Source organism: Chlorocebus sabaeus, chromosome 12, assembly GCF_047675955.1.
Source record: "Chlorocebus sabaeus isolate Y175 chromosome 12, mChlSab1.0.hap1, whole genome shotgun sequence".
Taxonomy (NCBI): domain Eukaryota; kingdom Metazoa; phylum Chordata; class Mammalia; order Primates; family Cercopithecidae; genus Chlorocebus; species Chlorocebus sabaeus.
In genome coordinates, this window is record NC_132915.1 from 89,317,509 (window position 1) to 89,341,146 (window position 23,638).

The window sequence follows — 23,638 nt, forward strand, 5'->3', positions numbered from 1 at the left end:
CCTAGAAAAGAAGAGAGAATTCTTGCACATGAGGGATCAAAATTCTGAAGGGAAGGATGACACAGAGCAGAAATCTGTGAGCTCCTTAGAGGAAATAGCATTTCTTATTCTCAGGAAAAAATGGGGCTCACTGTGTTGATGAGTTTCAACCACTGGGAGTACTCAAGTAACAGAAGAACTTTCAGGGGACCCTCAAGTTGGATTTCTGGAGAGCTTCAACAACATTGATGATATTGCTAACACAGGCACTTGGTTCAACTGACCATGCTCTGTGCTCTGTGAGGCTGGGGAAAGAAGAATATCTGGAAAAGACATCTGGAAAAGAAGATCCAATCAACAGAAGCTGAAGGTGAACCTGGACCTGAAGATTACAGCCCAATCTTCATTGCTGACTTTGATTCTGCTCTTTTGCTGACAGGAACTCAGTCTCTTTCTCCTTCTTTTAACAAGTAGTACATTAGGAATTGTTGGAGGAAATAAAGAAGAGGTTTAATGCATGCTTCCTGCCTCCTAAGGAAACAGAGAGGTTACTCAGATATTAAAAACTAAAGCAAAAAAAAAAATTCAAGAATGGGAAAGACAGTCCTTGATTGATGATTAAAACATTAAAAGTAGTATTGTTTCTGGCACATAGTAGGTTTTTATAAATGTATGTCAAATATTGAATAAGTCAGGGATCTATTATGAAGATGAAAGAAAATAGGCCTGGAAATAATGAATATGGAAGACTTTGTAATGGCTGTTGGATGTGGGTTGAATCTTGAAACATGAACATGGTCTGAATAGATAAAGAAAGTCAACTCAGTATGCCATAGCAGAGGGCATAATTTGGGTCAATCTAAGTCTTTCTTATTCAAGGCAAAGACCATGCATTGTCATAGGTTGTTTTTGGTAAGCTTTATTTTTTTTTATTCTATATCCTAATTACCTAATACAGTGGTATTTTTTATGGATTTGCTCTTTTCTGACCTATTTCATTAGATATTAAACACACGATTTCTTACAGTGCTGAGGGAAGAAGGAAAAAAACACAGGTTCTATTTTAGTTGAATATAAATATTTTTCTATCCTGTTCTTGTATCAGAATGTGCCCCCTGTAGATAATTCTGAGCTTTATAGGAGCCCCAGCTGTTGTCTTGTACCGCTAAGTTCTGCTTGTCAAATTCTGTCCATTTCTGAAATGCACAAGGTGAGGAGAACAACAACAAGGACTGTACCTTTTGTAAAAAGTCAGCCTGATCCCCTTCCTTGTGAAAGCCCAGGGATTTCAGACTGGCAGATAAAGGACTTTATGGCTCCAACAGCCATGCTGAACTCCAGTGTAATGAAGGCATGCAGGTCAATTACCCATCTGTTTGTGTTTCTATTGCTATGAATTACAGTATCCATCGCTGACAGCTCATTGGAGTGGAATGAAAATAAGACAATAATTCACCGGGTGAAACTGTGCAGAAAGGGCGAAAAGGCTATGATCTCATTCAGAAGTTCAGCCCTGTCTCCGTGATGGGTCATTTACACTCCGGAAAATGAAGAAAAGCAGCTACCTGGGGGTTGGTGAGTGGATTCCTGCTTCCTTGATATAAGAATTAGGAAATGCCCCCTCCTGGCTAGAGTAATCTTTTGTGTTTGTAAATAAAATCATCTGCTCTGCAGGATCTTAAGAAGATTTGGAATCCTTAGGTGAAAGACGCAGGTATATGGAATTCAGCATGATAAAATCACCTTTTCAGCAATCAGATGTTTTAAAGAATGAAGCAGGTTGCTTTGGTAGCAGAGAACTCCCCAACACTGGAAGTGTGGAAGCAGAGTTTGAAAGCTGACATGGCACAAAAAAATCTTGGTTCCACCAAAGATTCAGATGGCAGGTGGTAGGGTGAGTTATCACTGACCCACATTCAATGCTCCTTCTCATAATGTCCCCTCTTCAAGATAACTACACATCTCCACTCTCCAAACTTAAATGGGTTCACACGACAAGTTTTGGCCAATGAAATATGGATGTGAGTGATGTGTGTCTTTTCCAAACAAAACTATAGAAACAACATATGATCTCATCAATCTCTCTTTTCACAAGTCCAATGATATTCCAGATAGGGGCCATCGGAGGAGCAGAATCACAGTAGAACTGTGACCACCATGTAACATAAGGAAGAAATAAGCATTCACTTTGGCAAACCACTGAGATTCAGGAATTGTTTGCTAGCACAACATAACCTAGCTTATATTAACAGATATAGGAGTTGACAAACTATGGTCAAATTGACCTGCAGTCTATTTTTATAAACAAATTTTACTGGAACACAGTCATGCAGATAAAAGAGTTGAGTAGTTGCTACAGAGAACATGTGGCCCACAAAGCCTAAAATATTTATTACCTGGCTCCTAACAGAAAAAGTTTGCCAACGCTTCTACTAGATGACCATAAAGATTTTTTCCAATCTGACTTTTCTATGATTCTGCTCTGTGCTGTTGTTCATTCATTTGTCAAGCAAAGATCAATAAGGCATCTGTCATGTGCAGACACTATTCTAGGTTCTAGAGAAAAGACAAGGAACTAGGAAAGGCAAGAACACAATCCTTGCTGTCATGTAACCTACCTTGTAGCGAGGGAGAGAAGACAACAAATAAATAAATGAAAATAGAAAAGGATTTACACTGATTAGAGGGGTTGGGCCAGGGGGACTTCTAAATGAGAATTTTTAACTTCAAAAAAAGACAATATAGTTTAATTTATGAAATAACCAAGGATAAGGAGGCCAGCATACTTTTTTTTTTCCAATTGCATAAAATTTCAACATGAACATGTTCTTGAAACTTTAAGAAGAGGTTGGTTCAATTTAAATATAAGCTTCTTCATAGAAGCCATGATACAAACCAAATTTGATACCTGTAAGAGTCTGTGCTACCTGATCCCTGGATCAGCTGATGTCTTCAAATTCTTCTCTTACCCACCTCCCTTCTTTTTATTGCTATATCCTGCCATGCCATTGTCTCTGTTCTCCAAGCATGCTAAGTTCTCTCCTGTTCATATTTTGCCTTCGGCTCTCACTAACTGGTTTGACCTTGAAGAAGCTAAGAAGCTTACCTTCTCTGATCCCCAGTTTTCTTATCAGAGCTTCTTTCATAAAGCTAGTGTAAAAATTAAATGAGCTATTTTATATCTTGATTGTGGTGGGAGTTACATAACTGAATATGCTCGTCAAATTCATAGAAGAGTACACTTCAAAAGGGTATATTTGGTTGTATGTAAATTATATGTCAATGAATCTGAAAATAAAATCACATAAACAGCACATGTGGAGTTCTTAGTACAGGGTAGTTGTTTAAGTGACATCATCTTTTGACCTTGCCGTTTTCTATTGCTTTCTCCGGAAGTCGTCTCAGGTAGCCTCTCTGCTGGCAACCAAAAGCACTTTGCACATATTTCAAATATCAATGGGACACTTACAGTATCATATGTGTGCTCATGCTCATGTCTCTCCTACTCTATAAGCTTCTTGAATGCAAAACACAGCTCATTCATCTACCATTTCCCTATCATCTAGCACATTATTGAATACCCAGAGTACATGTTTGAATGAAGACAAATTTAGACAGAATGTCTTTCAGAGAGGACTGTGGTTCTGTCTTCCATGTTTAGCATGCCCCATCTCTACAGCCATCCCTCATTAACAAAACCTGTATCTTCTTTCACAATATTACAGCTTGAGACTTGAGGCTTTTTAAATTTCATCTCAGTAGTTACAGACAAGTGCTCAGAAAGACCTGAGTAAAAAAAATACATAGACACAAAAATATTCTTAAGAGAACAATGGTGCTAAAAGACTTGATCACTAACTTCAGCACATAATTTGTTATGGATCCATTGTTATAAGTTATGATTCTTGAGGACAATAACTTTATCTTTTTTTTTTTTTTTTTTTTTTGCAGTCTTTCCAAGGTAACAAGCCCAGTGCTAGATCATAGTAGGTATGCAAAAATAGAAGTACTAAATTGAGAATCAACTAAGAAGGTCCTTTCATTTACCACTTTATTGAACCAGTTTTATACTGGATGATAGAGATACAAAAAGTGAATATGACATGGTTTATGGCCTCATGGGGCTCTAGTTTCTATAAAAAACTAGCCCTTCATGGGGCTCTTTTTCTATAAATCTAGAAAAAAATGTATAAATGTACAGTGACAATAAAATATATGCATACATATGCACGAGTTTGCATAGGAACAAAAAAGAAGATGTCTCTAACTTTTATAAGAGTAGAGGAGTTTGGGAAAGTGATTTTGTACAGAATTGAATGTGAATAGTATATATGGTCCAGCATTTGCCAAGTTGTATACCACAGAATCACAAATCTGCAAATATGTCCAAACCCAAATACATTCAGAAAACTCTGTACTTAATTCACCTCTTTAGATTCGTAATACACATTAGCCCAGTCAAGGCACTGAGAAGTCCTGCAGTAAATAAATGTGATTTATGCTATTTAATCCAGTGTTTTAATGTTACAGCGTTTTTGCTGCATTACTGTGTGGTAACATATAACCTCAAAATCCCAGTGACTCATAACCACAAAGGTTGATTTGTTGCTCATATTTTGTGTCAGCTGTGCTTTGGCTCTGCTCCAGATGTCTTCTTCATTTCAGATGTAGGCTAAAGGTGCAGGCTTTTTCAGGAATATGCCATTCTCATGATAAAGGGAAAAGAGCAAAAGCCATGCCAGACAATGCCTCCTAAAGTGTCTTGCCCAAATGTGGCATGTACCGTGTCCTCTCACATTCCATTGTCCAAAGCAAATCACACGGCCAAGGCCAATGCCACTAAAATGGAAAGTCACAGAGCCTCCCACAGTGCAGTGTTGCCAGTCACATGGAAATGCACTGTATGTATATAATCCTCTTAGAGGAAATGAACAATAATATAATAATGAAATCTGCCACAAAATACATGTATTTTTTACACCAAATCTTTTTTAATTTAATTACCATATGATTCAGCAATTTTACCTTAAGTGTATATTCAAAAGAACTGTAAACAAGCATTCAAACAAAAACTTGTAAATGAATGTTCATAGCAGCACTATTCATAGTAGTCAAAGGTGGAAACAACCTAAATGTCCATTGACTGATGAATGAAAAACCAAAATGTAGTATATTTATACAATGAAGTATTAATTTTGCCATAAAACGGAATGAAGTACTGATACATGCTACAACATCCACGAACTTTGAAAATGTGAAATGGAGGAAGCCAGACACAAAATGCCACATATTGTATGATTCCATTGATTTGAAATACAGTTATCCCTTGGTATCTGCAAGGGATTGGTCCTAGAATTCCACCCTCCTACCACCCTCTGACACCAAAATCCACGAATGCTCAAGTCCCTTATATAAAATAGCATAGTATTTGCAGATACCCTCCACATATCCTTTTTTATACTTTAAATAATTCCTAGATTACTTGTGATATTTAATACAATGTAAATGCTATGTAACTGTTGTTATACTGTACTGACTTTTTGTACTTTTTATTGTAGTATTATTATTATTATTCTTAATTTTTAAATATTCTCTATCTGGTTGGTTGAAGCCACAGATCCAGAACCCAACAGACATGAAACTCAAGGGTATAGAGGGCAGACTGCACCCAGAATAGGCAAATCTATACTAATCTGCAGAAAGCAGATTAGTAGTTATCAGGGTCTGAAGGGAAGGGGAAATAGGGAATAACTAATTAGGGGGTAAAGAATTTGATTTGGGGATTGTGAAAAAGTTGTAGAAATAGTAAGAATATTTGCACAACATTGTGAATGTACTGTCACTAAATTTTAATCGTTTTAAAGTGTTAAATTTTATGTTGTGTATATTCTGCAACAATAAACAAGATTCAAAACAAATAGATTTGACAGTTCAAAGAACTTTAAATCAGTAAACATTTATTGAGCACCTACTATGAGCTAAACTCTATAAGAGAAGAAAATAATGAACAAATGAAAAAGCATGTGGTTTCTCCTCTCAGCAATCTCAGTTACAATTTAGTGGCAGATGTGTACAATGGTACACATAAGACAAGACAGAATGTCTCTGGAATATAATAGAGGCACATTAAAAATGCTTTGTTGACAGTGCGAAAGGAGAGCTTAATTCTAAGGTAAGTTGTTAGGAAGAAGATAAGAATTGACCCAATCATCTTAAAAAACAAAAACAAAAACAAAAACAAAAACAAAAAACAGGCGCCATATCTCCATGGAGTCAATAAACTAATTATCATGGGTAATTTATTTAGGTTTTGGCCATCCTGATGCCTCATTTCTGCACAATCAATGAGATCGACAAGGAATCTAATGGGACATGGTTGCTAAATAGACCAAATTGCCACATGGATCATTCATCTCTCACGATTTCCATGCTGTGTACTTGGCCACAAGTTTATTTGAAAGGTATAGCCCCACATGGCTACATACCAAGAAGTAACTCCCTGACACTTCTTCTCTCAGCATCAGTTTATATCCCATCAGTTTGTACCTGCTTAGAATTCTTTACTCCTTCCTGCCCAAGTATGAGTCTTTAAGTTCCCTCCAGATTCCAGGTTTCTGTAGGTCAAAAGCAGCTCTTTTTATAGTCACATACTCCTGGATTGCTGCAAAGCCTAGTATCATCTATTCTAGGGGTTTTTTTATCTTTTCCGGTTATAGATCCATTTCAGAATATGAGAATAATTATGGAAATCGGTCACACCTACACAAGTTGGCAAGCAATTTCAGGAAAATCACAGACTGTCTAAAGTAAATAGCAGAACCTAGAAAGGTTATGGTGCTGGCACATGGAAAGGGCTACATAAATTCTTTATCTAGTAAAAACCATGACTATTACATATATGCTCCAGGTTGGGAAGCAAAATGATGTAGTGTTTAAGAGTGGATCTGGGTTCAAATTCCTGCTCTACAAGGTAGTTACTTAACTTTTGTGAGCTTCAATTTTAAAATCTGAAAAATAGGATGGTGTTGAGGTTTACATGAAATATTGATATAAAGAGATGAGCTCTATACCTGGCACATGATAATTATTCACAAGTAATAGCCTTGATTATTAGTATTCTTATTTTATGAACCCTCTTGGTTTTTAGGTCAGGTGCTTTCTATATGTTTTCCAAATAAATGAAGAATAATAGCACTGAGATACATGTGTTCTTATTCCCATTTTACAGATTTAAAGACCTAAGGAAGCTCAGAGGCCTAATAAACTAGTCGAAGATCTTTATCACCAGCAAATCTTCTCTGCCCATCCTCTTCATCCTATACGATTTCTGATTGAGTCTTTGACTGATATCTTCAATCCCTTTCTTCTTGAGAAGAATCCTTCTCCTCTGATGAGCATAGAACAAGGTGCTCCTATGTTCATAAAGTAAAAGCAACATTTGGATGCAGCTAGCTGGGTGGAAATCAGTAATCTCATTTTTCATGAAGACACTAAAGGCACTGCTCTTTCATTGAAAGGACCTCATCAGCAGAGCCACAGGAAGCCAGAAACATAAATTCCCATTAGTGCCTCCAGGTCCCTGCTAACTGGACAAGAGAGGCTGTAGGCATGAGCCATTGCTTGTGACTCTAGACTAATTCCTAACGAAGATGATTCACCCCAAAGCTGCTGTTGAGACCAGGTACTGGCAACAGTCATTCAGTGTATCACCCTGAGGTTACAAGTCCACATAAAGTGATGGGCGTGTGGGAGAGGAGAGGGCTTTAGAAAAGGAGACCTATTCATTCTGTCTTCTCATCCTCTTTGAGCCTCAATTTCCTAATCTGTATAGTGGGGAGCATGATTCCTAACTGTTAGTTGGTGGGATGGATAAATGGGCTAATGGTTATAAGCTCAATGTCTAAGAAGGATAGCATCTCAAAAAAATGTTACTTTTAAACATTTCTCCTACACTTTCTTTTTCTACTACTTGTTGCAAGATGATTTTGAAAATACTCATCTTCACTCCATCTGTGATGTCTAGCTACTGAGAAATGGGATTATCGACACTACTCTTCATCAGACGGCTCCTCTTGCTCTGCCCTGTCCTCTCCCTCTACCCCCTTCTTCACTTCCCCATCCCCTTTCTCTCTTTCCACTCTTCTTTCTCTTCCTTTCTTTCCTTTCCCCTTCCTCCTAGTCTTCCTTCTCTCGTTATCTTCCACTGTCACACTAGCACCAATTATATTCAAAAACTCAATTCAGCAAATGCATGTATGTACATGTATACACACACACACGTGTGCGCGCACACACACACACATATATATATAAAATGTAATTCCTATGCCCATGGCACTACATTAAATACTATGAAATGTAAAATTGGCAGGAAAAATCCTTGCCTTTAAAAAGGCCTATACTCTAATCTAATAGAAAAGATAAAAACCTAAACATAAATGAATATGTTGCAAGGTGAGTAAAATAAAAAAAAAAAAAAAAAAAAAAAAAATTCATACTGTAAATGAGAGGTAATCAAAGAGCTATAAAGGGGTGAGAGGAGGGAAATTTTTATTCAGTCATGTATATGTGCATGTGTGCATGCAAGATACCATTTTAAATGGTTCCTGAAGACTAAGTAGAATGCCAGTGAGTTGAGATGGGAATGCAAGGCATCTCTGGTAGAGGATACAGCTGAGCAAAGACAAATGGGAAAGAAGAGGGTGAGCTGGAGGAAAGATAATCTGCAAGATTGGGCATGTTGGTTATTATCATTGTCTCTTATAGGAAACTCCCACCTCCATTGTTCCAATGGGCTTTTGAAATGAAGCTAGAAAGGGAATTTGGGACCTCACGAACATGGGGAAACCATGGAGTGATTTCAGGCAAGCGTCTGTCCTAATAGGCTATGACTTAGGAAGATTAATATAAAGGGGTGAACTGATGTATATTGAATAAAATCCATTGAGAAAAATATTAATTACTTGATTGATTCATAAATAAACTGATCAAATTGAGATTATCTTTAAAGTTGCCAAGTATGCTTTTTATGTATATATATTTGGTTTAATCCCCTAGACTGTGATTCTACACTATGACTAACACAGAGGTTGTTCTTAATATTTGGCACACCATAAATACTTACTGTGTTTTTTGTGGATGGATTTGCTGAGTTCCTAACTATGTAAGGAACACTGCATTTATTCATTCAGCATATATTTAATGAGCACTTGATACTGGCCAAGCACATATGCCATGGAGGATGCAAATATAAATAAAGCAAACATTGTGCAAGTAACACATTGATAAAGGTGGTAAAAATAATACCTAACATTGTTTAATGCTTAATCCAAGCCAGAAATAATGTATATTCTTACATGCATAATACAACAACCATAGGAAGTAAGTGAGTAATAGAGGCTCAGAGGCTGCAGTAACTTATCTGAAACCTCTCAGCCAGCAAATGGTAGCACTAGTACTGGAACTAAGGTCTGTTTGACTCCAGGGCCTTTTCTTGAAGCCACTATTCTACATTGTATCTCCTTATATAAGAAAGAGAGTGACAATGGTCATAATGTAGCAGGTCAGAGAAGCAAAAGAAGCCAGGAGGCTTCTCAGAAGAGGTGGCTATTGGAGAATTCAATGGTAGGACCCTGCTTGGAAGATGTAACATCCAAAGCAACAGCAAAAGCACATGCCCTTTTGAAGAATGCTGTGCGTGCAATGCAGCACAGAGAATGGCATACAGTAGGCCCTCAGGAAATGGTCATTAGGTTGAACTGAATCCAGTATCATGTGGGATAAGAAGTCTAAGGGTTCAAAGAAAAAAACAGAGTTCACTATGGGCTAGGTGATTCATTCATGTATTCATTCATACATTCATACAGCAAATATCTTTTGAACAGTGTCTATATATCAGTCTCTATGTATTGCACCAGAAAGAGAGATGGTTCTTACCAAACAAGAATCTAGGCCAATTAGAGAGTCAGGTTAATAACAGGATGATGATACTATTGTGTGGCAACTCCTAGAGAAGAAGTTGTGCAGACCATCTAATGGTCTGGAGAGGCGAGTTTAGAGAAGCTTACCTGAGAGAGATGAAAAGTTCAGGAATTGGAGAAAGGCTGTGTAAAAGTGCAGGGCAATAAAAAAATAAAAATAATAGTTTTCAAAAGATGCTTGTAGTGAAATGTAAGAAATGGCATGGGCTTGGAGCATGGATATGGTATATGTTGAGTGATAGCGTAAGGCAAAGCCAAGAAGATTGGCAAGTTTTGCATTTGAACAGCCTAGTGTTAACTTAAGAAATCTAAACTGTATACCAAAACTTTCATGGAGGCTGTGAAGGGCTGTGAGGAGGGAAGCGAGAATCTGATTTGGCTTTAAGAAGATCACACTGGCTGCTGTGAGGCAATGGATCAACAGGAGTGAGATCTGAACAAGGTTGCTTTGACCCTCATTGTACTGATCTGGGGAAGGGAGAAATGATGAAATAAGGAGCTGAATCAAGGCAGAGGGCAGAGAAGGAATGATTCTGATGAGGGGACATTTGTGCTTGGCATTGAGAGATGGGCCACATTCAATAAAAGAGAGTGAGGATGTCATTTTAGGCATGAGGAGAATCCGGGTGCATGAGCGATAGGAAAGAGAGCCTAGTCTAGAAGGAGCTGAGGTTTCAAGCAGAGACACAGAAAAAGAAAAGGTCAAAGAGGAGGAAGAAGATGGGAAGAAGAAGGAAAAAAGAGGAGGATGAAGAGAAGGAAGAGAAATGATTTAAGACCAAGAAACCAGATAGACCATTTGAATGTGAAGATTTGGAGAAGGCTCTCAAAACACAAGTCTCAGGTGGCCCTGTTGGAGGTTCAGGCAGAGGGTAGACGATACCTCAAGTTAATAATCTTTGACCCCATCTCCCTTCCCTGGCCTAGTCTTCCATCTCCTAATGATCTCTATCCTCCTTGCATTCATCTTTACCTTTTGAAAACTGGGAATAAGCTAACGACCTCACTCAATTTTTCAGGGGAAATACCTTATGACATTGATTCTACAAATCTAAGATGATATTTACTGTAAAACACACCAGTTTTATGTATACTAAGAAAATAATACCCTGCCAAATTAAACTAAGACACATCATCAATAATAAAAAGCATTCTAATTCCAGAGGTATTAATATCTGAAAAATTATACAATTTAAAATCTATGACAGGTAATCAAGAAATAAAGATCAAGAAAATGCCCCCATTACCACATCTACAAATTGCACTGGCCTCTGATTTCAGGTTCTCCTTTTCCTCTCTGCTAAGAATATGTGCTCCTATCTAAGACAAATAATTCCAGTTATGCACAAGACCCTATTTACTCTTGCCTGCTCCACTTTGATTGTAAAACTATTCCTCCCTTGCTTGCAGTACCAATTTTTCCCTCTCTACAGAATAATTCTCAACATTGGACAAAAGTTTTGTTGCTTCTATGTTAAAAAGAAAAGAAAAAATAACTCTTTACTCCTGATCACCGCAAGCTGTTGTGTCATTTACTGTAACACTACTCTGTAGAGTTTGCTGTCGAATTTCATTTGAATTTGCTCCAGAATTTCACCCCCAGAATCCCACTGAAAACATCCTTTGTCATCAGTGACCCATGTATTGCTAAATATCATACTCAGTTCTCAGTCCTCACTTTAATGATACTATCAACAGTATTTGATGCAGTTGCTGCTCTCTCTGTTTTGAAAAACATTCTTTATATAACATCCAAGATTCTATACTCTTGTCTCTCTTCCTACTTTTCTGGCCACTCCCCAGCTTCCTTTTCTTGTTTCTCATCATCATTCCATCATCGCAACCTTTTAACATTAATTTCTCCATGACTCAATAGCTGAATTTTTTTCTCTATCTACACTCTTTCCCCAAGTAATCTTGTTCAATCTCAGATAATTAAATAGTATTTATATCTTAATTTGTATGTTCAGTTTTCTCCTCTTACCTTTCAAATGTCTTCCACTCAACATCTGCATTTGGATATCGAATAGACTTGTCAAACTTAGGTTCAAACTCAACTAGGTTTGAACCCAATTTCACATGTCCCATCAAAACTGGTCCTTACCAGTCCCATCATAGCAATGTGACCATTCTACCATTGCAGTTGCCCAGGCAAAACTTTGGGGTCATCCTTGACTTCTCTCTCTCACAAATACTTTTGAATTCATTACCAAATCATGTCAGGACAACCTTAAATATTCATTCATAAATCCAATCACCTCTCACCACCTTCATTGTAACTATCATGATCTAAGCTACTATGTTCTCTCACCTAGATAAACATGACAGCTTCCTAACAACTGATATCCTATAATTGTTCTTGCCCTCTACTGTCTTATTCAATAGCCGCAGTTATCTATTTAAAATGTAAGTCAGGTCAAGTCACTTCTCTGCCTAAATTTTCAATTGCTTCTCATTGCATCCAGAGTAAAATCTGATCTAAAGTTTTTGCCATGGTCTACAAGTTTCTCTATGACCTGCTCCTTCATTATTTCTCTGATTATAAAGAAGTTTAAAAATTTGTTTACTGTCTGCTTTCGCCATACCCACACATCAATTATAAGCTCAAAAATGATTCATTTATCTTATTCACTGCTGTATATCTGGCTTTAAAACCATACCTGACCATACAGTTGGTGCTCTGTAAATATTACTAAATAAATAAATGAGTAAATGTATGAAAGAATAAATTTCTGTATCATCCATAGATTTCAGCAAAATATTCTCTCTGCATCCCTTTCCACATCAGTGAGCTACCGAGGCACAGCTTTGCTCCCTGTATACTTCACCATATGGATACTACAATAAATTACATGACACTGTTGGTAAAACATTCAATGGGCTTCTTGGAAAGAGAAGTATGAAAATAAGAAGTTATCATTATTCTATTAGTGTTATTGCCACTATTTGAGCTGTTACTGCTATGACTACTAATAGCCTCTGATCATTCTCATGATGCTTTCTTTCTCATTTCTAATCTCCTCCAATCCTGTTCTTTCTTTTTTTTTTTCTATTTTGCTTTACCTTTGCCTTGTTTAATAAACATTTCATGAAACATCACAAAGTGAAAGTCATTAGAGTGCCATTGATATTGTTCTCAATCCACCAAAGTAGCCTTCTGCAGAATCTGCCCTCCCAGCCTCATTCAAAGGAATGAGATGAGGAATAGAGAAACACAGAGGAAACACATCTGAAGAAGCTCGAAGTTAGGCTGAGTTAAAACTCCAGCTCAGCCACTTATTAGATAACCTCTCTAGGCCCCGGTTTCTTCACCTGCAAAAATGGGAATGTTATTTACACCTTCTTCATGGGAATCATGTTGAAGATTAAAAATATAATAAGTACAATTATAAAATAAAAACAAGTTAAAATAAAAATATACATAAATAAGCAAAAATAAATCTAATAAAAATAAATTAGCATAATCTCTGGCATATGAGGAAGCACTAAAAACAAATATGTATTGTCATTCCTGGTTCCTCTAACCTCAGTTCATGCAGCCTGTCCTCCAGCTGGGCTGAACCACCTCCCACTTTCCCATGCCTCCCTGTTTTATTCATGTTCTCTCTTTGCAGAGGATGTCAACATGGGACACGTTATTAAATAAAACCTAAATAGATACGTATTGTATACACAGAAATGTATACATAAAAATAAAGCATGTGCAGCTTTTTGAATTTTCACAAAGCAAACACATCCATGTACTGCCAACCAGATTAAAAAAACAGAACATTACCAATATCCCCAGAAAACAGAACATTACCAATATCCCCAGAAATGTCTCTCACTCCTTCAGCCACTATCCCATTCCTCTCCCTAAAGGTTAACACTCTCTGGACTTCTAAAACTGTATATTTGTTTTTCCCTTTTTTTCCACTCATCTAGGAATAGAATCCCACAGCCTGTACTCATTTACGTCTGACTTGTTTTACTCAATGCTGTGTTTGTAAGATTCTTCCATATTGTTGTATGAAACAGCGGTTTATTCTTTCTTATTTCTGTATGGTAGCTCATTGTATGAATGTATGACAATTTATTTATCCATTTTCTTGTTGATGGACATTTGGGTTGTTTCCAGCTGGAGTTATTTGAAATAGAGCTGCTGTGGACATTTATGTCTTCTGGTGAGCATGTTTTCATAGGAGTTGGAATCAATGGGTCATAGGCCAAGGACACATGCAGTCTTTTGTAGATACTGCCAAGAGTTTTCTGAAGTGGTTGTACAAATTTGTGTTCCTATAAGCAATGTGCTTAAGTTCCCATAGCTTCACATTGTCCCTCCTTGATATTGTCAGTCTTTTTGATTTGAGTCATGCTCATTGCTGTGTTATGACATTAAATTGTGACTTTAATTTACACTTTTTTTCCTGACTAGGAGAGTTGAACACCTAAGTGTTTATTTGGCATTTTGACACTCTTGTTTGTGCAGTGCTTGTTCATGTCTTTCATTCATTTTCTTTTCTTACAAGACTATTTCCCTTTTTCTTTTTGACTTCAGGAGTTTTAAAAATATGTATATTCTGTATTCTATAAGTGTTTTTTGTCAGGCACATGTATTACAGATATTTTCTTCCACTCTATGGTTTGTATTCTTATAATATTAATAGTATTTTGATGAACATAAATTGTAGTTCTAATGTATCCAATTTATCAGCCTTTTTTTTTGCATCCTACTGAATAAACATGAGCTCACTCAGAAATCATGAGATAATCTGTTTTATATTTTAGAGCACTTTTGTTTTGCCTTTCACTAGAGAATATGATACTTTCTCAGATATTTTTTTTCTTGTGACTCCTCTACCTGAACAGACAGAATGAATCACTCCCTTTTCTGAATCCCCATAATGCCATGTCTTATTTTATTATGACTATTAGATTATATATTATCTTGAATCATAGATACTTGCCCATCTATCCTTTCTATCTCATCCCCACAAGCCATTCACCCAATTATCTAAATTCTTTATGGTCCTTTCACTAAATCCTCGTCATAATGCCTCCTAAGTAACTCTGGGATTGCTCCAGTTCCTTCCATCTCAACTGGTACCCCCATGGTCTAAATCTGTGGCATTTCCTCTTGAGTTCTGTAGCAGCCCCCTAACTGTCACCACCCTCTAATCCACCCCTCTAATTAACTGTCCACACAAAAGTCAGAATGATCTTCTAAAATATCAATCTCTTCATGTTACTTCTTTTTTAAAAAAGCATTCCATGGTATCCATTGCTCTCAAATTAACTTTCAACTCATTAATGTGCTGCAGAAGCCTTCTAGGACTTGAAAGATTATCTTGTCTTTCTCACCATTGATGTTTCTGCTTTAATCTCACAAGAGTTTCTTATTTCTTTGAATATCCCTTCATGAGGATCCTCTGTCTGCCTCTCTATCCATGCCTCTGTCTTCCTATTCATCCTTCAGGTCTTATCCTACTTATCTTTTTGGTAGAAACTTTCCTGGCTCCCTGGTACATTAAGTCCCCATGATATCTAGTGGCATATAAACCTTATACTTTTTCTCCATTAAAATTTATTACACCTACTCTTGTTTGTTTGAAGCTCATCTTCTCTAATAGAATGTATATTTCCTTGGGGCAGAAACAATGTCGGTCTTCTTCACGACTTTATTTTTCTGTCTGTCTCATTACCAACATGAGTTCTTTAAAAAATACATTTGTTGACTTGAACTGATTTATGATTATGTGCCCGGGGTCTAGTATTGGTTTTGGCATGTAGTTAGTCTCAATAAAGGTTTTATAATTCATCATTTTCATAAAATCCTAGAATCAGTGTTGGGAAGAACTTAAAACCACCTGCTTCAATCACCCAACCTAACTGATGCTTAAATAATCTCTATAACATTTGTACCAAATATAATCTACTTATAATTATCTGATAACAGGGAGTCACTGCATCCTTCAGCAGATCATTCCAGGTTTGGTCATTAATGTGTACTAGAAAGATCCATTTTACACTGGGTTAAAAGCTGGGATCCTTATAATTTCCCCCTTCCTACTAGGTTGGGATTGGTCCATTTTATTAATAGTAATAGGATTGATTATCTTTTCTGCAAGACAGCCTTTTAGATATCTGCAGCAAGTCATTTTTGCTTCAATTTAACCTTCTTTTACTATTTATTATAGTGAAACACTTTCTCAGGAAAAACTGCAGTTTCTCAACATCCCTCCTGGAGTGTGATGCTCAAACATGGATCCAATCCTCCAGGTGTACTCTAACCCATCTAGGGTAGGACAGTAGGCCTGCCACCACCCTTTTGATTCATAGTATCCTTCTAATAATGTTGTCATGGCAGACCTAGATTTTGGAGAACATAAGTCTTATAGAATAGTTGTTCTATTTTAAAAAATTCAAAATTAGATATGAAACTAAGTATGTATTTAGAATGAGAAAAGGTGGGCAGTTGGAAGGTGCAGAATCCTTGAACCTTAAGCTTCACTGGCTTCAAGTAAATCAACCTGTAAATGTCCCTAAGATCTCAGTGATTTCCTTGGTAGGAATATGTCATTAATTCCTTCTTGTTTTGTTTCAATTATAACTCACAATCTTTCCACCCTCAGTATGCACAGCAGGGTGATCAAACTGACTGGAGCTTCACTGCCTGGATTCAAATCTTGGCTCGCAGTTCACATGGTCTCTATAGGTATTGAATGAACTAACACACTGAAAATCCTGGCACACATAAGGAAGATCTGTTTTTCCTTATCTACTTTCTTAACAGGCATTAGCAAATCTTTCTGTCTACTCTTTTTTCTACTAAACAGGGTAGGGTTATGCTCCATGTATTTAAGTTTCTATTGTGTTGTGTTTTGTTATTTAATAGTAAACCACTTTCTTGGCCTGAATTTCCCTGAGGAATTTTCATTCACTGCCCTCAAGTGACACTACCAAGCCCTCCATGCATGTTAGAAAACAGGAGATGCTTTCTAACCACCTTCTGTAACAGGAGCATGAATCAAAGGGTTGCCAAAAAACCAGAATATAAAAGTCACATTAGGCTCTTCTTAGCTTTACCTGCCAATCTCAACCCAACTTCCTCCCACTGACATTCAGAATCACCTTTATCATATACCTTTCTAAAAGGTCACATTTTTAGTCTGCTCAAAGTTAAAACATGTCATTTTTTCTTTTGGATTATAAAGTTAATATGTGATCATTGTAGAGAAGTTAGAAAAGAAACTAGATGCCTAAAATACATCATCAGCAACCTAGAGATCCAGAGATAAGCTATTCTAATACCTGGGCATATTTCCTTGCTTTATTATTATTATTATTATTATTATTATGATGATGATGATGATGAGGTGGAGTCTTGCTCTGCTGCCCAGGCTGGAGTGAAGTGGCATGATCTTGGCTCACTGCAAGCTCCACCTCCCGGATTCATGCCATTCTCCTGTTTCAGTCTCCTGAGTAGCTAGGACTACAGGCGCCTGCCACCACACCCGGCTAATTTTTTGTATTTTTAGTAGAGATGGGGTTTCACCGTGTTAGCCAGGATGGTCTCAATCTCCTGACCTCGTGATCTGCCCACCTGGGCCTCCCAAAGTGCTGGGATTACAGGTGTAAGCCACCGCGCCCAGCCATTATTATTATTATTATTATTATTGAGACAGAGTCTTGCTCTGTCACCTAGGCTGGACTGGCAACGGCAGGATCTCGGTTCACTGCAGTCTCTGCCTCCCAGGTTCAAACGATTCTCCTGCCTCAGCCTCCTGAGTAGTTGGGACTACAGGCGCACACCACCACACCCAGCTAATTTTTGTATTTTGTAATTTTGTATTACTAAATATTTAGTACATTGGGGTTCACCATATTGGCCAGGCTGGTCTTAAACTCCTGACCTCGTGATCCACCCACCTCGGCCTCCCAAAGTGCTGGGATTACAGGTGTAAGCCACTGCACCCAGCCTATTTTTATTTACCTCTTTAAATTATTAAGATCATGCCATCCATTCCATCAGAAACCTTTTATTTATTAACATTATAACAAGTTATTTTTACATATTATTGTAAATTCTTTATAAACATCAGTACCAATTTAATATTATGTTGTATTAATGCAATATAATTCACTTAGACTTCTCATGTGAAAAATTGAAATCCTTACTTTTTTTGATATAATACATTATGCTTTTTAAAAACAGTACTATGTGTACTTAAAGCCTTGTCCAACTCTTCCCGGCAATCTGCTCTCCTTTTTATGATGTGAATTAATAAGGGTGAAATTACTATTTTAAAGGATATATTTTCTTTAAAATAACGTATATGGAGCCCCAAACATAAACTTGACATATACAGACACCAAAGAAATACAGATATTTACAAATACAAACAAGTTAATTAAAGCTCACATTTCCTTACTTTCTATCTGAAAACTAATTAATAATCATGAATTTAATGTCCTGCATATAATAAAATTCTAAATATATATGTACACACCTATCATAACTGTCTAATTTCTATATCTGCAGTTTTCATTACATTTTCCATGCTTCCTCTTCTTTGTTATCCCTTCACACCATCCCTCCTGATCCCCTCTCCCGCATATCACATCCATGCTGCTTCCCCCAACACTGAACCCACTTTTTCCACTGGCTTCCTACCTTGAAGGTGCAGTTTGCTCTCCGTGCTTTGCAGAAGGACGGAACTCACAGAGTCCAGATTGTCATAGCTGTTACAGCCCAGAGGCCCAGTGCGTGTCTCTGTGACCTGCAGTAGACATCAAATGAGACAGGTGTGAGACAGGAGTCCTTGTCTAGGACATACCCCGAAGAGTCATGCCCCAGCAGAGCAAAGTCAGCAGAAAAGGCCTCCTGGTTTGAGTCCATGATTACTTTCTGAGCTCCGTGCTTGTGTCTGGGACCAACCACGGCTGTCACTGAGTAGACAGGCTAGCAGGGTGGTCAAGCATACAGAGTGCATGCCTGTTCCTACCACTGGTTCTCACTTCACACGGTGGCTGCAAGTATGACATGAACTTAAAAGTTGACGCACTATATTTCAAAAGCATTGACTTTGGAATCAGAAAAATTAGTGTTAAATCCTGGCTAGGCCATTTACTTACTCTGGGACCTAGGGGAACCAATTAACCTCTCTAAGTATCTGCAAACCAAAGCTAGTAAATCTCTTCCAGAGAGGTTGTGAGACCAGGTACGATGGGTCTAAATGCCTGGCACATGGCATGTGTTCCATAATGGGTACCTGATTACCAAACGGCTCCGTAAGTTGTAATGAGTACATATATATTATTATTAGGCAAGAATAAGAAAATGATGCCCATTTTCCTAAAGAAGATTTAGCAGAAGCATTGTGCTGCCACAGGAGACAATGACCCAATCCTGTGGATGTGCATTTCCAAAACACTGTCTTAGAAAGACTTGAGGTAGTGGATAAGAGAGCAACAGCCTATTCAAAAAGATAACCTTGAAATAAGAATGGCTTAGTATGAAAAGAAGCCTCTTCATTTATTTAGTCTTTGCTTCCCATTATTTAGGGTTGTTTTGAAGTTTGCATCCAGCTATAAAAACACAGCATCCGTTGTAGGGAATAATGACTTGGGAGGCAGCCACACGCACCTTCTCTGCCCTTTTCCAGCTGTGAAACCTTGGATCAGTAACTTTCTCTTTCTAAGCCTCAACTTCCCCATCTATAAAATGTTAGTAATGCTATTAGTCATCAAAATAGGGTAAAGAGATTATATTTTTGAAGTGTTTCACACTTAGGGTACAGTAATATTTAGTAAATGGGGAATAATTAGGTTTTGTATTTTTTGTTTTGTTTTACAAATAATTTATTTTTATATACAAAATAATAACATATTTATTATTGAGAGAGAGTTAAACTTACCATTTTATTTTCCTAAAGATACCTATGGTGGGGAGAATAGTGAATGGGCAAAACTTCTCCATCTGGGTTAGTGGCTGATCTTAAACAGACCCAGGCCAGCTGTGGTAGCTCAAGACTGTAATCCCAGCACTTTAGGAAGCCAAGGTGGGTGGATCACAAGGTCAAGAGATCGAGACCATCCTGGCCACATGATGAAACTCAGTCTCTACTAAAAATACAAAAATTAGCTGGGCGTGGTGGCGTGCACCTGTAATCCCAGCTACTTGGGAGGCTGAGGCAGGAGAATCGCTTGAATCCGGGAGGCGGAGGTTGCAATGAGCCAACATCGCACCATTGCACTCCAGCCTGGGTGACAGAGAAAGTCTCCATCTCCAAAAGACAATAACAACCAAAAAAAAAAAAAAAAAAAAAAAAACCATAACAAAAAAAAAACAGACCCAATAGTGAGACAAGTTTTAGACAGCTTAGTCTTGAGGTAGTGGTAAGAAATGCTATGAAAAATCCAAGGGCCAAGTTAAGTGCAGAAGACAGTGCCTACCATAAGAAATGGTTTCTTGAGTGGCCTCTGTGCAATTTCTCTGAAAAATTCCTCCTACAGAGGCAGACTGCACTTCCAGGACACACAAAAGAGGATTATCTTCTGACAGAGCTTCAATATCTCAATTCTGCATCCCATCCAGAGGGGAGAGAACCATTTGGTGATAATGAAAACCAGGCCTCTGTGGCACTCTAACTCTGATGGTTTCATAAAGATCCATCTCTCTGTGCCGAGTTACCTAACAACATAATCCCCCAAATATAGGCGATTCTTTTCGGATAAACTGGCCCTTTGCTTGTTGGTCTGATTTATTTCTCTCCTTACTACCTCCCTCCTCAGTGACTCTCTCCCTCCCACACTTTTCTCTCTCCTTTGTCAATTTCTGACTCACTTGCCAGCCTTGGCAGGGTAAGACCCCTTGGCCTTACCCTCACCCTTTTTCCCTACAGATATCTTGGAAAGTCTTAATATAAGGCTAGGTCTGCATTTTCTTTAGAAGAAATTAAAGACTGAGATGTAAAATGCAGGCATAATCTGGTTAAAGAATATTTGAGATGGAAACATCTGCACTAAAACCCTCAGAAGAACAAACACTTTACGTGGAGGATGTCCTCCCACATTCTCTTTATAGAGGCTGTCTGAATTTGTTGTGTTTAAAATGGAATCTTGTTTAAGTTCCTGTGTTCTAAGGCACTGAGTTGAAAGTCCAGGGCTGCTTTTCTCAATGTGACCATTTAATTTTTAATGAGCTAAAATGGAAAAAACTTAAACAATGAGCTCCTTGGTAGCCACATTTTAGGTGTTCAATAATCCCATGTGACTAGTGGCTACTCTCTCGGCTAGCACAGATACAGTGCCTTTCCACCGTCTTAGAAGGTACTAGTGGACAGTGCTGGTGTAGACGAGCATAGATCAGCAAACCACAGAGTGCCTGTTTTGGTAAATGAAGTCATACTGGAACACAGCCATGCCCATTTGTTTACATGTCATCTATGGCTGCTTTTACACTACAACAGCAGAGTTGAGTAACAGCACTACAGGTCATACAGCCCGCCATGCTTAAAATAATTGTTTGGTCTTGTACAGAAAACTTTTGTTGACCCCTGGTCTTGAAAGCAGAGTTCTAGTTCCTGTTAAGTTATTATCTAACTGTGTAACCCCAAGGCTTTAAACCTTTAGCCTTAGTTTTCCCATCTGTAAAATGGTGAGTGGGAAGGAAAGAATAAAAAACATAGATGTTTAAAATATTGCTGAGCTAGGCGTCAGTAATCTAATCATTGCTCTCTCTGAGACCTCAGGAAAATCATTTACCTCTTCATAGTCTCTGTTTCTTCTCTAGAAAGGAGATCTGATAATCTCCACACAGAAGACTGAATGAGAGAACTATTGATAATTATGCCATGACTATAGCCAGGATACTCTAGTAAACCAGTACATATGGCCACTGGAATGACAATGCACATTGATATTAATTACAGGGTATGTGACAATATCAATCAGAGCAGCTGGCAGAGGGCATCACGAGCTACATGGTTATGAACCCAGAAATTATATCTGTCCATCCACTCTTAGAATGCCTGCATTGTAGTGCTGTTGTATTGAGAACCTGCCGCCCAAATCCACCCCCAAGCTGTACCTTGATTGCTCCAGTTGATATCTGGATCTCATGAAGCCTCCTCATGGTGCCATCACGGTCAACAAAGTAGGATGATGCGAGCTGGTGCAGAGCTTCAACACTTTGAGTGGCATTCCCTGACTTCCTGTCGAGGCGACTTTTGTCCATGTACATGGTCAAAGCCTCCTCCCCTGGATGGGAAAGAAAAGTAGATAAGAAAGTTTGTCAAGCTTTCATGTGTGAGGACAGGTATGGGACCTGGATGCTGAAAACAGCCTTAAATCTCCAATCAATTTGGCCCATATTTCCTTCTGCCTCTAAAAATCAAGGGCACAATGAAAATAACTTGTCTAGAGGTGGCTGTAAACACCAGGCTTCATTAGGACAAGGATCATTAAAAAACCTCCATCAACAAAGTCCAGCCCCTAATAATCGACTTCATGCTTCTCATCAGCATCATCTTATAACAAAACCCCCTTCCCCTCTTCCAAGAAAGTTCAGTCTCTTCTATACAATGGCAAATGTAGCATAGATATTCTCTTATTATTTTCTCCTCCTCTTTTTTCTCCTCATTATCATGCAGTTCCTCCTTTTCCTCTACTCTCCCATCTCCCCTTCCTTCATTTCTTTCTCCTTTCCTTTTTCTCTTTCCCCTCCCCCTGATCTTTTCTTAATAGATAAATGAATGGCGGATAGCTAGAAAGATAGATATTTGGATGGAAGCAAATGAATGAATGATAGACATGTTTAAATTAATGTAGATGCAAATACAAAAATCTATACATTTTCTTCTATGAAGTTTTTCTTATACACGCACATATAGATCAGTAACATTGCTAAACTCTGATGAGTTTTAATTTGGATAAAGAACTGTTTCTCCAGAACTTCTGAAAGGAAGCTCCAGGGAGCTGCCTCTACTCTCTATCAACTTTGTGAAAAAGGGCATGTTTCTTTTTTCATTTTTCATTTTTTTTTTCATTCTAAGATGCTTGATTTGGTAAACAGTTGAAAACCTGAAGCTACATTATCACAAACTAGTGCAAACTTTTCTTTTTTAAAAGTTCTGGGGTACATGTGCAGGATGTGCAGTTTTGTTACATAGGTAAACAAGCATGTGCCATGGTGGTTTGCTGCACCTATAAACCATCATCTAAGTATTAAGTCCAGCATGCATTAGCTATTTTTCCTAATGCTCCCCCACCCTAACCCTCTAACAGGACACAGTGTGTGTTGTTGCCCTCCCTGTGTCCATGCGTTCTCATTGTTCAGTTCTAAGTGAGAACATGTGGTGTCTGGTTTTCTGTTCCTGCCTTAGTTTGCTGAGGATAATGGCTTCCAGCTCCATACATGTCCCTGCAAAGGATATAATCTCATTCTTTTTTAGGGCTGCATAGTATTCCATGGTGTATATGTACCACATTTCCTTTATGCAGTCTATAATTGATGGGCATTTGAGTTGATTCTATGTCTTTGCTATTGTGAATAGTGTTGCAATGAACATGCATGTGCATCTGTCTTTGTAACAGAATGATTTATATTCCTTTTGATATACACTCAGTAATGAGATTGTTGGAACAAATGGTATTTCTGGTTCTAGATCTTTGAGGAATCACCACACTCTCTTCTACAG

At 37.9% G+C, this 23,638-nt stretch overlaps 1 protein-coding gene across 1 annotated transcript in view; it reads right to left on the reverse strand.

Annotated features, from left to right (window-relative positions):
- Positions 1 to 23,638, reverse strand: part of BRINP1 (BMP/retinoic acid inducible neural specific 1) — a 195,829-nt gene that overhangs the window by 47,238 nt on the left and 124,953 nt on the right. The window contains exons 4-5 of the mRNA XM_007968244.3: positions 22,030 to 22,199; positions 18,613 to 18,718 (exon numbers count right to left, since the gene is read on the reverse strand). Of these exons, the coding sequence (XP_007966435.3) occupies positions 18,613 to 18,718; positions 22,030 to 22,199 (276 nt within the window). The remainder of the gene's footprint in view (positions 1 to 18,612; positions 18,719 to 22,029; positions 22,200 to 23,638) is intronic.